This window comes from Coregonus lavaretus (genome assembly GCF_964263955.1).
Source record: "Coregonus lavaretus genome assembly, chromosome: 9".
In the NCBI taxonomy this organism is placed as follows: Eukaryota; Metazoa; Chordata; class Actinopteri; order Salmoniformes; family Salmonidae; genus Coregonus; species Coregonus lavaretus.
Genome location: NC_139996.1, coordinates 10448576 through 10461779, shown reverse-complemented (window position 1 = coordinate 10461779; position 13204 = coordinate 10448576). Strand labels below are relative to the sequence as shown.

At 44.4% G+C, this 13204-nt stretch overlaps 1 protein-coding gene across 1 annotated transcript in view; it reads left to right on the top strand.

The window, feature by feature from the left end:
• LOC311134862 (uncharacterized protein) overlaps window positions 1–8386 on the top strand; it is a gene marked incomplete at its 5' end in the record, with an annotated part of 30378 nt that extends 21992 nt beyond the window's left edge. Inside the window, 7 exons of the mRNA XM_084168637.1 lie at window positions 446–502; window positions 712–864; window positions 1731–1920; window positions 2614–2670; window positions 7346–7446; window positions 8021–8133; window positions 8336–8386. Of these exons, the coding sequence (XP_084024763.1) occupies window positions 446–502; window positions 712–864; window positions 1731–1920; window positions 2614–2670; window positions 7346–7446; window positions 8021–8133; window positions 8336–8363 (699 nt within the window). The 3' untranslated portion in view covers window positions 8364–8386. The remainder of the gene's footprint in view (window positions 1–445; window positions 503–711; window positions 865–1730; window positions 1921–2613; window positions 2671–7345; window positions 7447–8020; window positions 8134–8335) is intronic.
• Window positions 8387–13204: the final 4818 nt, after the last annotated feature.

Genomic DNA, 13204 nt, shown 5'->3' with positions numbered 1-13204 from the left:
TTCTTCAAGCCACCAAAACTTCAAATCAAAGCTCTTTGGCAAATGCTCTTACTGTATTTAACTGTCTCGATCCAGTTACTACCAGTATGGTGTTTCATTCTTATCCAGTTCTTAGATAGGTGGATTGCACGATCCAATCCAATTGATTGTAATCCTCTCAAAATCAACCATTATGCTTATGCGTAACATTGTTGCAATGCCAGTTGTAAACAATTACATTTGTAGACTTGAAAGTATACTTTGATACATTCATCCATCTAGAATCAGTCATTGTTTTCTAAAACCACTGATGGGGATTGTCATGAGAGTCTCACACAGTAGGACATCCTGCATTACCATTAGTGTAAACCAGTAGCTTCATCTCTGAGATTTGTTCTGGTAACAAACTCAAATGTTCCCCAAACATTTCTGCTAACATTTCTTGATATTGTCTGTTTTTGAACAGAAACAAAATATACCTAAAGATTACAAGATTCCTGTGACATACGTTCCGAAAGAAGTGGTAAGATGTTATTTCTTCTTCTCATGATTACACTATTATTATAACTTAATATGTTTGTATTCCTTACAAAATATAATTGAATGTCTGCGTTGCCTGACTTTGGTAGAGGGTGGACTATAATTTGTCTGTTGTGGTACATTTCAAAACAGTATGTATCACAACTGTCCAGTACACATGATTCTGATTTCTTGATTTATTTTCTTTTTCAGGGTGGAATGTGTTGGGTAACGCTAAACGTTTTCCACTTGGAACTCAGTTTACGAGGATTAGCAGACAAGTTTGGAAGCATTTCATCCAACAAATATAATATCAGCATATTGATCGAAATGCTGAAAGAGACACGATATCACATGAAGAACTTGGTACGTTTGCACCTTTGGTTCTAATACTAATATTGTAACTGTGATAGCTCTTATGACAGGTTTCTTTTAATGAGGACACATGTAAAAAAATGCTAAAATGCACCTTTGAAGTGCATTACTGTACATATTTATCATACCAATATGTAATTACCAATTACAATTATCGCAATAAGAATACCACCCACAGTGCAACATGGCAGTTAAAGGCTTCAACTGCTTCAAAACATTGAAGGCTGAATTGGCAAAGGTCTTGTTGGATAGATGCTTTGATTGGGAGTACTACCTAGCTGCCTCGGGTAGAGGTGGTCAATAAAACATCCATTCATGCAATCCTTTCTGGCCCAATCACATGAAATAGAATAATACAATAAATTAATAAACAGGGTACACAAGTCCTTAGCACAAATAGACCAGTGACCACATCATTTCACATCTGAGTTGTCTGCAATGATGTCTTGTGAGGACTGGATCATCTATCAGGTAGATCAGGTATTCACAAAGGGACCTGGGGTCTCTCGTAGTCTCATGAGAGTGAAGAAGTACGTTCATAATGCAGATCTAATAACTTCTTAAAGCATATTACTTATATTATTCTGGCTAACTTTTCTGAATCCAACAGGGATAATGAAGTCCCCCTTGTCCTGAATAAAGAGACAAGACTGAAGTTACTCCATATAACGTCTTACATCTGGGCTCAAACATATCTGTCCATCTGTGTTCTTTGAACTATTTGCTGCATGGCTAAAGCCATGGAGGGATAAAAGCTAAAGCTAACATTAAATGGTCTATCAACAGCTAAAAACCACTATCATTTCTGTTTTGAATTTCACATAATTGAGATTATTATTCCCCTTTTGTCTCCACAGGAGGCGATCACGTACGATTTTGAGTGCCACTACAGAGATGAGCAATGGCAGACAGGACACTATTTTCATTTTGTCGAAGATTTTTTAAAAACGGCCCGTTCGAATAGAGATTTGCCAGAAGAATGCGATCCACCTCCCTGTCCAATAACAACAACGGCAGCAACAATAACAACACAATACCCCACATCAGGTAAATGTTGAGGTGTTTTTTTAAAGAGTTGTAAATGTTATCTAACATCATTGCTGCATTCGCTCATATTCAGATAGTGGTCAATTCTGATGTGCCATAGGAGTCGGCGCTCAGTTTCAACCTTGTTAACTAGTGTGGAATATCCTGTGGTGCTCATCATAAAAACTATTATCTGTCTCCTTTGGTGGATGGGCACCGGTACCTCTCCATTAAACTATTCATCTTGTGAACAGTCTTTTTTTTTATAGGTCAGATCTCGTGTCGGTTTCGGTTGCATGTCTTTTTTATCCGTGTCGTACACAGAATCTTCGTTCTATTTTTTTGTTCAAAGAACTTCACATGACAAAACATGAAATGTACAAGGTGTTTGGAAGGTCCATTGGGACATTAGTGCTGCAGCTGAGTCACAGAACCAAAGAAAGATGTCCCCTGATGGACCCCATGAAAGGAAGAAAAGGACTGAAGCCCCAATTGTGGAAGTGTTGATTACAGAGCAATCTTCAGATCTTCCCAAGCGCTTGGCCTTTCTTTCCTGGAGCGGACAGATCTGATCTTTTGTCCGATGGAAAGAAAAGGTGGCTGTGATGTGACTTTATAGGCGTCAACAATGAACTGTTTTCATCATTGGGCATTAACACTCTCTCTCTCTATCTCTATCTCTATCACTATCTATATCTTTCTCTCTCTATCCAGTCAACGCTCCTGCCATAGGAACAGAATTTGACATCACAGCACCAGGCTCCGAAACCTGTAAGTAAAAAGAAATAAACTGTGGCACAGATTAAGTTGCTGAAAGTGTCCAAAGAGTAGCAATGTAATGCAACCAGTCAAACTGGTGTAGGCCTACTAGCTACATGGCTACTCTTCTTGACTAATAGTATTTTCAAAAAGTAAACTAAAATCTTAAATGTATATATTTTTTTGTTCATCATACTACCGTCATCAACATTTCATGAATGTGTAATTCAATGATTTCATTGAATTACACATAATTTAAAAGCCCCTTTCATAGAGAATGTAACAAACTGGACTATATGTAGTAACTTACTTTGAAGAGATGGTGATTGGGTCTAAATAGATGTTTGGCATTTGGTAGTCTAAATTCAGTGTACTTGTCTTTAACTGCCAAATCCCGGAAAGTCAGACTCTTCCCACAAGCCAACCAATTTTCCTCAGCTTCAGAAGCATCTACATTCACCAGATTTTGTGTGGTTATCCATAGCTATATTATTGGGAATTGTTGATATGTTGTACATTTTATATTCTATATAACATTTTCTTTAGAAAAATGGTCCAAAATATCTTTAGTATTTTACAGATAGAAAGATGAAAACAAGTATTTATCCACAATCTACTCTGAGCAAGTCCAGTCCTGGAGTGTCTTAACTAAATGAAACCAACATATTTAGGCTGACTTAATCCAGTGTCCCGAAAAATTGATTAGCGTAATATGCAAATATGCACATATTTAATATTTCATTTGTATATTTGTATACAATATTTCTACCGTACGTTATTTTTTGTGTTATATTGATTACTGCATTGTTGGGTTTGGAACTTACAAGAATGGCATTTCACTGTACTTGTGCACATGACATTAACACTTTTAACTTATTTAAGAAAATGTGTAATGCAAAAAAGTATTATATTTGTATCTACTTTTAACTGGCAAAAGTTGACTCATGTCTGTTCTACCAGAGCTGTTATGTGTCTCCTCCCTCACTGACCACCACGAACATAGCGTGAGCCATGAGGTGTGATGGATCTACTGTATCCAATCATTTTCCATGCATCAATCATGGCTATGAGACATGCGATGGATAGGAGACATGTTTTGATATTGAGATAACAACGGCTGCATTGAACCTTTAATTTGCTGTGAAACATCAATTTACAGCAAAATAAAGGTTCAATGCAGCTGTTTTTATCTCAATATCAAATCATTTCTGAATGACAATGAAGTACCATACTCTGATTGTTTTCAATTAAAATGGTCAAAAAGAAACAAAAATAGCTTGTTAGCAAAGAGCAATTTCTCAAACAAGGATTTTGCTAACAAATTTACCCCCTGGTGATGTCACCAGCCAGGCCAAAACTCCATCCCACCAGAACAGGCTGAAATTTCAGGCGGTCTTTTCAAGCAGCTCTTATACTAACAGGGCATTATCATCATTTTCACAATTTCACGGTTTCATTCCAACCTCATAGTGTGGAAATATATATACAGTTGAAGTCGGAAGTTTACGTACACTTAGGTTGGAGTCATTAAAACTCATTTTTCAATCACTCCACACATTTCTTGTTAACAAACTATAGTTTTGGCAAGTCGGTTAGGAAATCTACTTTGTGCATGACACAAGTAATTTTTCCAACAATTGTTTACAGACAGATTATTTCACTTATAATTCACTGTATCACAATTCCAGTGGGTCAGAAGTTTACATACACTATGTTGACTGTGCCTTTAAACAGCTTGGAAAATTCCAGAAAATGATGTCATGTCTTTAGAAGCTTCTGATAGGCTAATTGACATCATTGGAGTCAATTGGAGGCCTACCTTCAAACCCAGTGCCTCTTTGCTTGACATCACGCTGGAGGAAACAGGTACAAAAGTATCAATATCCACAGTAAAATGAGTCCTATATCAACATAATCTGAAAGGCCGCTCAGCAAGGAAGAAGCCACTGCTCCAAAACCGCCATAAAAAGACAGACTACGGTTTGCAACTGCACATGGGGACAAAGATCGTACTTTCTGGAGAAATGTCCTCTGGTCTGATGAAACAAACATATAACTGTTTGGCCATAATGACCATCGTTATGTTTGGAGGAAAAAGGGAGTACCTTGAAAGCCGAAGAACACCATCCCAACCATGAAGCACAGGGGTGGCAGCATCATGCTGTGGGGGTTCTTTGCTGCAGGAGGGACTGGTGCACTTCACAAAATAGATGGCATAATGAGGATGGAAAATTATGTGGATATATTGAAGCAACATCTCAAGACATCAGTCAGGAAGTTAAAGCTTGGTCGCAAATGGCTCTTCCAAATGGACAATGACCCCAAGCCTACTTCCAAAGTTGTGGCAAAATGGCTTAACGACAACAAAGTCAAGGTATTGGAGTGGCCATCACAAAGCCCTGACCTCAATCCTATAGAACATTTGTGGGCAGAACTGAAAAAGTGTGTGCACGCAAGGAGGCCTACAAACCTGACTCAGTTGCACCAGCTCTGTCTGGAGGAATGGGCCAAAATTCACCCAACTTATTGTGGGAAGCTTGTGGAAGGCTACCCGAAACGTTTGACGCAAGTTAAACAATTTAAAGGCAATGCTACCAAATACTGAGTGTATGTAAACTTCTGACCCACTGGGAATGTGCTGAAATAATAATTATCTCTACTATTATTCTGACATTTCACGTTCTTAAAATAAAGTGGAGATCCTAACTGACCTAAGACAGGGAATTTTTACTAGTACTAAATGTCAGAAATTGTGAAAAACTGAGTTTAAATGTATATGGCTGTTTGTAAACTTCCGACTTCAACTGTATAACACAGGAAAATCATGTTTTTTATTTCCTTTAACATGTGGGAAAAAAACATCCCAGTCAGGCAAATACAGTGGGGAAAAAAAGTATTTAGTCAGCCACCAATTGTGCAAGTTCTCCCACTTAAAAAGATGAGAGAGGCCTGTAATTTTCATCATATGTACACGTCAACTATGACAGACAAAATTAGAAAAATATATCCAGAAAATCACATTGTAGGATTTTTTATGAATTTATTTGCAAATTATGGTGGAAAATAAGTATTTGGTCAATAACAAAAGTTTCTCAATACTTTGTTATATACCCTTTGTTGGCAATGACACAGGTCAAACGTTTTCTTTAAGTCTTCACAAGGTTTTCACACACTGTTGCTGGTATTTTGGCCCATTCCTCCATGCAGATCTCCTCTAGAGCAGTGATGTTTTGGGGCTGTCGCTGGGCAACACGGACTTTCAACTCCCTCCAAAGATTTTCTATGGGGTTGAGATCTGGAGACTGGCTAGGCCACTCCAGGACCTTGAAATGCTTCTTACGAAGCCACTCCTTCCTTGCCCGGGCGGCGTGTTTGGGATCATTGTGATGCTGAAAGACCCAGCCACGTTTCATCTTCAATGCCCTTGCTGATGGAAGGAGGTTTTCACTCAAAATCTCACGATACATGGCCCCATTCATTCTTTCCTTTACACGGATCAGTCGTCCTGGTCCCTTTGCAGAAAAACAGCCCCAAAGCATGATGTTTCCACCCCCATGCTTCACAGTAGGTATGGTGTTCTTTGGATGCAACTCAGCATTCTTTGTCCTCCAAACACGACGAGTTAAGTTTTTACCAAAAAGTTATATTTTGGTTTCATCTGACCATATGACATTCTCCCAATCCTCTTCTGGATCATCCAAATGCACTCTAGCAAACTTTAGACGGGCCTGGACATGTACTGGCTTAAGCAGGGGGACACGTCTGGCACTGCAGGATTTGAGTCCCTGGCGGCGTAGTGTGTTACTGATGGTAGGCTTTGTTACTTTGGTCCCAGCTCTCTGCAGGTCATTCACTACGTCCCCCCGTGTGGTTCTGGGATTTTTGCTCACCGTTCTTGTGATCATTTTGACCCCACAGGGTGAGATCTTGCGTGGAGCCCCAGATCGAGGGAGATTATCAGTGGTCTTGTATGTCTTCCATTTCCTAATAATTGCTCCCACAGTTGATTTCTTCAAACCAAGCTGCTTACCTATTGCAGATTCAGTCTTCCCAGCCTGGTGCAGGTCTACAATTTTGTTTCTGGTGTCCTTTGACAGCTCTTTGGTCTTGGCCATAGTGGAGTTTGGAGTGTGACTGTTTGAGGTTGTGGACAGTTGTCTTTTATACTGATAACAAGTTCAAACAGGTGCCATTAATACAGGTAACGAGTGGAGGACAGAGGAGCCTCTTAAAGAAGAAGTTACAGGTCTGTGAGAGCCAGAAATCTTGCTTGTTTGTAGGTGACCAAATACTTATTTTTCACCATAATTTGCAAATAAATTCATAAAAAATCCTACAATGTGATTTTCTGGGGAAAAAATGCTCAATTTGTCTGTCATAGTTGACGTGTACCTATGATGAAAATTACAGGCCTCTCTCATCTATTTCAGTGGGAGAACTTGCACAATTGGTGGCTGACTAAATACTTTTTTTCCCCACTGTATCTATGACATAAACGTTTAGTTCCAGGCAAAGTCCCAGACTGAGTCAGTAAGAAGTTGAGGAGGTTATATTACAATTATTTGCCAGCTTTCAAATACAAATTGTTGTTATACAAACAATTTGAATTATCTGATTACATATGATTTCTTTGTTTTCTCCATTTCAGTATTATTCTTTCTTACTCGAAACCTGTCTGTCCACACAGGGAACGAGCCTCTGAGGTTCCTGCCAGAAATAGTGGAGAGAAGCCTCCTGTCACTACTTGTCATTCCTATTGCAGCCGTCGTGTTACTGTTTGTGTGGAAGGTGAGCTGTCCATTGACCCAATCTACAACCTAAAATGGTTCTATCTACAACCTAAAAGGGTTCTTCAGTTGTCCCCATAGGAGAATCCTTTGAAGAACCCTTTTTGGTTCCAGGTAGAACCCTTTTGGTTCCAGGTAGAACCCTTTTGGGTTCAATGTAGAACCCAAAAAGGGTTCTACTTGGAACCAAAAAGGGTTATTCTATGGGGACAGCGGAATAACCCTTTTGCAACCCATTTTTCTAAGAGTGTAAGGACCTGCAACTTAAAACGTGACTGTTGACGATTGCTCAGTCATTCCAGTGTTTGAGTCTGGTGCAACTCGGTCTATAGATTGTTGTTTTGTCTGTGGACATTGTACTGTCTATGTTCATTGTTAATCTCTTTGATTGTAAGTCATTGTATTTTTTCTTGTCTTTGATGGTTGTTTTGTCTTTGACCGTCTGGGTGTTTCTTTACCAGTACCACTTTGAGTTTGCTGTTTTGTATTTTTGTTAGAGAATTTTACTTTGTTTGTGCTTGTGGGTTACCATGGGTTCCCTTTGTGTTTAACAGTGTTACTCTCTGATCTAACAGGTGAAATCCAGGAGGAACCAACATCAGTCAGATGGACAGAACTCAGTGGAAGGAAGCCTTTTCACAGGAGCAGAAGGAACTTTGGCACCTCCACTAGAGGAACCATCTGAAAAGTAAAGACATTCACTCATCTTTCATTGAATTTAATCGATCAATTCCTGCATATTAATATTATAAAATCACTAATCTTAATATCGGACACAAAAATATATCAAAGGTTTGCGTATGCAAAAATAATCAACTCGTTTTAAGGTGAGGTGAATTTGTATACATTTTTAAATAGGTATTTAATTATAATTGTTTTGTCCACTACAGGAACAGATTGAACGTTGAGACAGTGTAATTCTTTGAATCCTTGGAAATTGGTGAGATGTATATTATTCTTCATATACAGTGGGGGAAAAAAGTATTTAGTCAGCCACCAATTGTGCAAGTTCTCCCACTTAAAAAGATGAGAGAGGCCTGTAATTTTCATCATAGGTACACGTCAACTATGACAGACAAATTGAGAAAAAAAAATCCAAAAAATCACATTGTAGGATTTTTAATGAATTTATTTGCAAATTATGGTGGAAAATAAGTATTTGGTCACCTACAAACAAGCAAGATTTCTGGCTCTCACAGACCTGTAACTTCTTCTTTAAGAGGCTCCTCTGTCCTCCACTTGTTACCTGTATTAATGGCACCTGTTTGAACTTGTTATCAGTATAAAAGACACCTGTCCACAACCTCAAACAGTCACACTCCAAACTCCACTATGGCCAAGACCAAAGAGCTGTCAAAGGACACCAGAAACAAAATTGTAGACCTGCACCAGGCTGGGAAGACTGAATCTGCAATAGGTAAGCAGCTTGGTTTGAAAAAATCAACTGTGGGAGCAATTATTAGGAAATGGAAGACATACAAGACCTGTCAAGAATGCTGTAGGTGGGTGTAGTGGTGGAATCAAGCGCAGGACACCGAAGTATAGTCCAAAAGACTTTAGTGCAATTTCCAACAAGGAAAATGAACAAACTTGCCCGAAGGCGAAAACTACGCACGAAGGCGACAAAACAAAAGGCGCACTAAACATGTGCGTAAACGCTCCAACACAGTGGAGTAAAGCTCAACCGAGCGAATAAGCAATAAACAAGCAACACCACACGACAGAAATAAATCAATCACACACAACACTAGACAAACACAACGAGAAACTTATAGGACACTAATTACACTAAACGAGAAACAGGTGTCACAACAAACAGACAAAAGCAAACGAACATGAAACATACAACGGTGGCAGCTAGTATTCCGGAGACAACGAACGCCGAAGCCTGCCCGAACAAGGAAGAGAGGCAGCCTCGGCCGAAACCGTGACAGTACCCCCCCCCCTTGACGCGCGGCTCCAGACGTGCGCCGACTCCGGCCTCGGGGACGACCAGGAGGACGCGGAGCAGGGTGCGTCGGGTGCCCACGATGGAATTCCGTCAGGAGAGACGGGTCCAAAATGTCTCTCCTCAGCACCCAGCACCGTTCCTCCGGACCGTACCCCTCCCACTCCACTAGATATTGGAGACCCCCCATCCGACGTCTCGAATCCAAGATGGACCTCACGGAGTACGCCGGTGCCCCCTCGATGTCCAATGGGGGCGGAGGAGTCTCCCTGATCTCACTTTCTTGGAGTGGGCCAGCTACCACCGGCCTGAGAAGGGACACATGGAACGAGGGGTTAATACTTTTATATTCAACAGGTAGTTGTAATTTGTAACACACCTCGTTCAACCTTCTCAGGACTTTAAATGGCCCTACAAACCGCCGACCCAGTTTCCGACAGGGCAGGCGGAGGGGCAGGTTTCTGGTAGAGAGCCAGACTCGATCACCAGGTGCGTACACCGGTCCCTCACTGCGGTGGAGATCGGCGCTCGCCTTATGACGTCGGAGGGCCCGCTGCAGGTGGACGTGTGCAGCGTTCCATGTCTCCTCCGAGCGCCGCGCCCACTCATCCACCGCAGGAGCCTCGATCTGGCTCTGCTGCCAAGGTGCCAGAACCGGCTGGTAACCTAACACACATTGGAAAGGGGTTAGGTTAGTGGAGGAATGGCGTAGGGAATTCTGGGCCATCTCGGCCCAGGGAACGTACCTTGCCCACTCCTCCGGCCGGTCCTGGCAGTATGTTCTAAGAAACCTACCCACATCCTGGTTCACGCGTTCCACCTGCCCATTACTCTCCGGGTGGTAACCCGAGGTGAGGCTCACCAAGACCCCCAACCGCTCCATAAAGGCTCTCCAGACCCTGGAGGTAAATTGGGGACCTCGATCAGACACAATATCCTCGGGTACCCCGTAGTGCCGGAACACATGGGTGAATAGTGCTTCGGCAGTTTGCAGGGCGGTAGGAAGGCCCGGCATGGGGAGCAAACGACAGGCCTTAGAAAACCGATCCACAACGACCAGTATAGTGGTATTCCCCTGTGAAGGAGGAAGGTCAGTAAGGAAATCCACCGAGAGGTGAGACCATGGTCGTTGTGGAACGGGCAGGGGTAGTAACTTACCCCTAGGCAGATGTCTAGGCGCCTTACACTGGGCGCACACCGAGCAGGAGGAAACATAAACCCTCACATCCCTTGCCAACGTGGGCCACCAGTACTTGGCACTAAGACAGTGCACTGTCCGGCCGATACCAGGGTGTCCAGAGGAGGGTGACGTGTGAGCCCAATAGATCAATCGATCCGGAACCTCGAGCGGAACGTACTTCCGACCCTCCGGGCATTGCGGTGGACTAGGGTCGGTGCGTAACGCCCGCTCGAGCTCAGCATCGACCTCCCACACTACCGGTGCCACCAGACACGACTCCGGCAGTATGGGAGTGGGCTCCACGGACCTCTCCTCCGTGTCATACCGCCGAAACAGTGCATCTGCCTTACCGTTCTGTGACCCAGGGATGTACGTGATCTTAAATGTAAACCGGGTCAAAAACATATTCCATCTTGCCTGGCGAGGGTTCAGCCTCCTCGCTGCCCGGATGTACTCCAGGTTACGGTGGTCCGTCAAAATGAGGAAAGGGTGTTGAGCCCCCTCAAGCCAGTGCCTCCACACCTTTAGGGCCTGTACCACGGCTAACAGCTCCCTGTCCCCTACGTCATAGTTTCGCTCCGCCGGACTTCTTGGAATAAAAAGCACAGGGGCGGAGTTTAGGTGGCACGCCTGACCGTTGTGAAAGCACGGCTCCTATACCGGCCTCAGACGCGTCCACCTCTACCTGAAATGGCAAAGAGGGATCCGGATGTGCCAGCACCGGGGCCAAGGTAAACAGGTCCTTCAGCCTCCCAAACGCCCTGTCCGCCTCGGCAGACCACTGCAGACGCACCGGACCCCCCTTCAAAAGAGACGTGATGGGAGCTGCCACCTGTCCAAAACCCCGGATAAACCTCCGGTAGTAATTCGCAAACCCCAAAAACTGCTGCACCTCCTTCACAGTGGTTGGTGTTTGCCAATTACACACGGCTGACACCCGGTCTACCTCCATCTTCACCCCTGACGCAGACAACTGATACCCCAAAAAGGAGACAGACTCCTGGAAAAACAGACACTTCTCTGCCTTAACATACAGGTCGTGCTCCACTAGCCTCCGCAACACTCTGCGCACCAGGGCCACATGCTCGACACGGGTAGGCGAGTACACGAGAATGTCATCTATGTACACAACCACCCCCTGCCCCTGCATGTCCCTGAAGATCTCATCCACGAATGATTGGAAAACTGACGGAGCGTTCATCAACCCGTATGGCATGACAAGATACTCGTAATGGCCCGAGGTGGTACTAAAGGCTGTCTTCCATTCATCGCCCTCCCTGATGCGCACCAAGTTGTACGCGCTCCTGAGATCTAATTTAGTGAAGAAACGCGCCCCATGCAATGACTCAGTCATGGTCGCAATCAGCGGGAGTGGATTACTGTACTTCACCGTGATCTGATTGAGACCACGGTAATCGATGCACGGGCGTAAACCACCATCCTTTTTCTTCACAAAAAATAAACTTGAGGACGCAGGGGAAGTGGAAGGCCGTATGTATCCTTGTCTCAGAGATTCGTCTATGTAAGTCTCCATAGCTTTCTTCTCCTCCTGAGACAGAGGATACACATGGCTCCGTGGGAGCGCAGCTCCTGCCTGGAGGTCTATCGCACAATCTCCCTGCCTATGGGGCGGCAACTGCGTCGCCCTCGACTTACTAAACGCAATAGCCAAATCCCCATACTCAGGGGGAACGTGCAATGCGGGCACCTGGTTTGGACTCTCCACCGAGGTAGCCCCTACGGAAACGCCCAAACATCGACCCACACACTGGGCAGACCACTCCATCAGAGCCCTCTCCTGCCACGAAATAGATGGGTTATGGGTACTCAACCAGGGCATGCCCAGCACCACCGGATACGCAGGCGAGTCGATCAGAAATAGCTGAATCATCTCCTGATGACCCCCCTGCGCACACATCCTAAGTGGCGCAGTGACCTCCCTGATCAAGCCCGCACCCAACGGACGGCTATCTAGGGCATGAACGGGGAAAGGGACATCAACAGGGAGAAGGGGAATCCCTAAGGCTAAACAAAACTTCTTATCAACAAAATTCCCAGCCGCGCCTGAATCTACCAGCGCCTTATGCTGGGAATGAGGTGCTACCTGTGGAAAACGCACAGGTATACAGAAATGTGCAACAGAGAGCTCTGGGTGAGTGGGGCGCCTACTCACCTGGAAGGAATCCCCAGTGCGGGACCTGTCGTCCTCTCCCCTAGGAGGCCATCCCCAGCACCTAGCCGCGGTGTGTCCTCCCCGACCACAGTTGGTGCAGGAGATGGACCCCCTCCTAAGCCGACCCCTCCTCTCTCTAGCGCCAGCGCCCCCGAGCTCCATGGGGCACGGCTCGGAGGCGCTGGAGGGTGAAATGGACGGACCCCCCTCGGAACGTCCGCGGGTAGCTAGCAGGTTATCCAGCCTGATGGACATGTCGACCAACTGGTCGAACGAGAGGCTGGTGTCCCTACAGGCCAGCTCCCGACGGACGTCCTCGCGTAGACTACATCTGTAGGGATCGATGAGAGCCCGCTCATTCCACCCTGCATCCGCCGCTAGAGTACGGAATTCTAGGGCGAACTCCTGGGCACTCCTCTTCCCCTGCCGGAGGAAGACCAGACGCTCCCCCGCCGCTT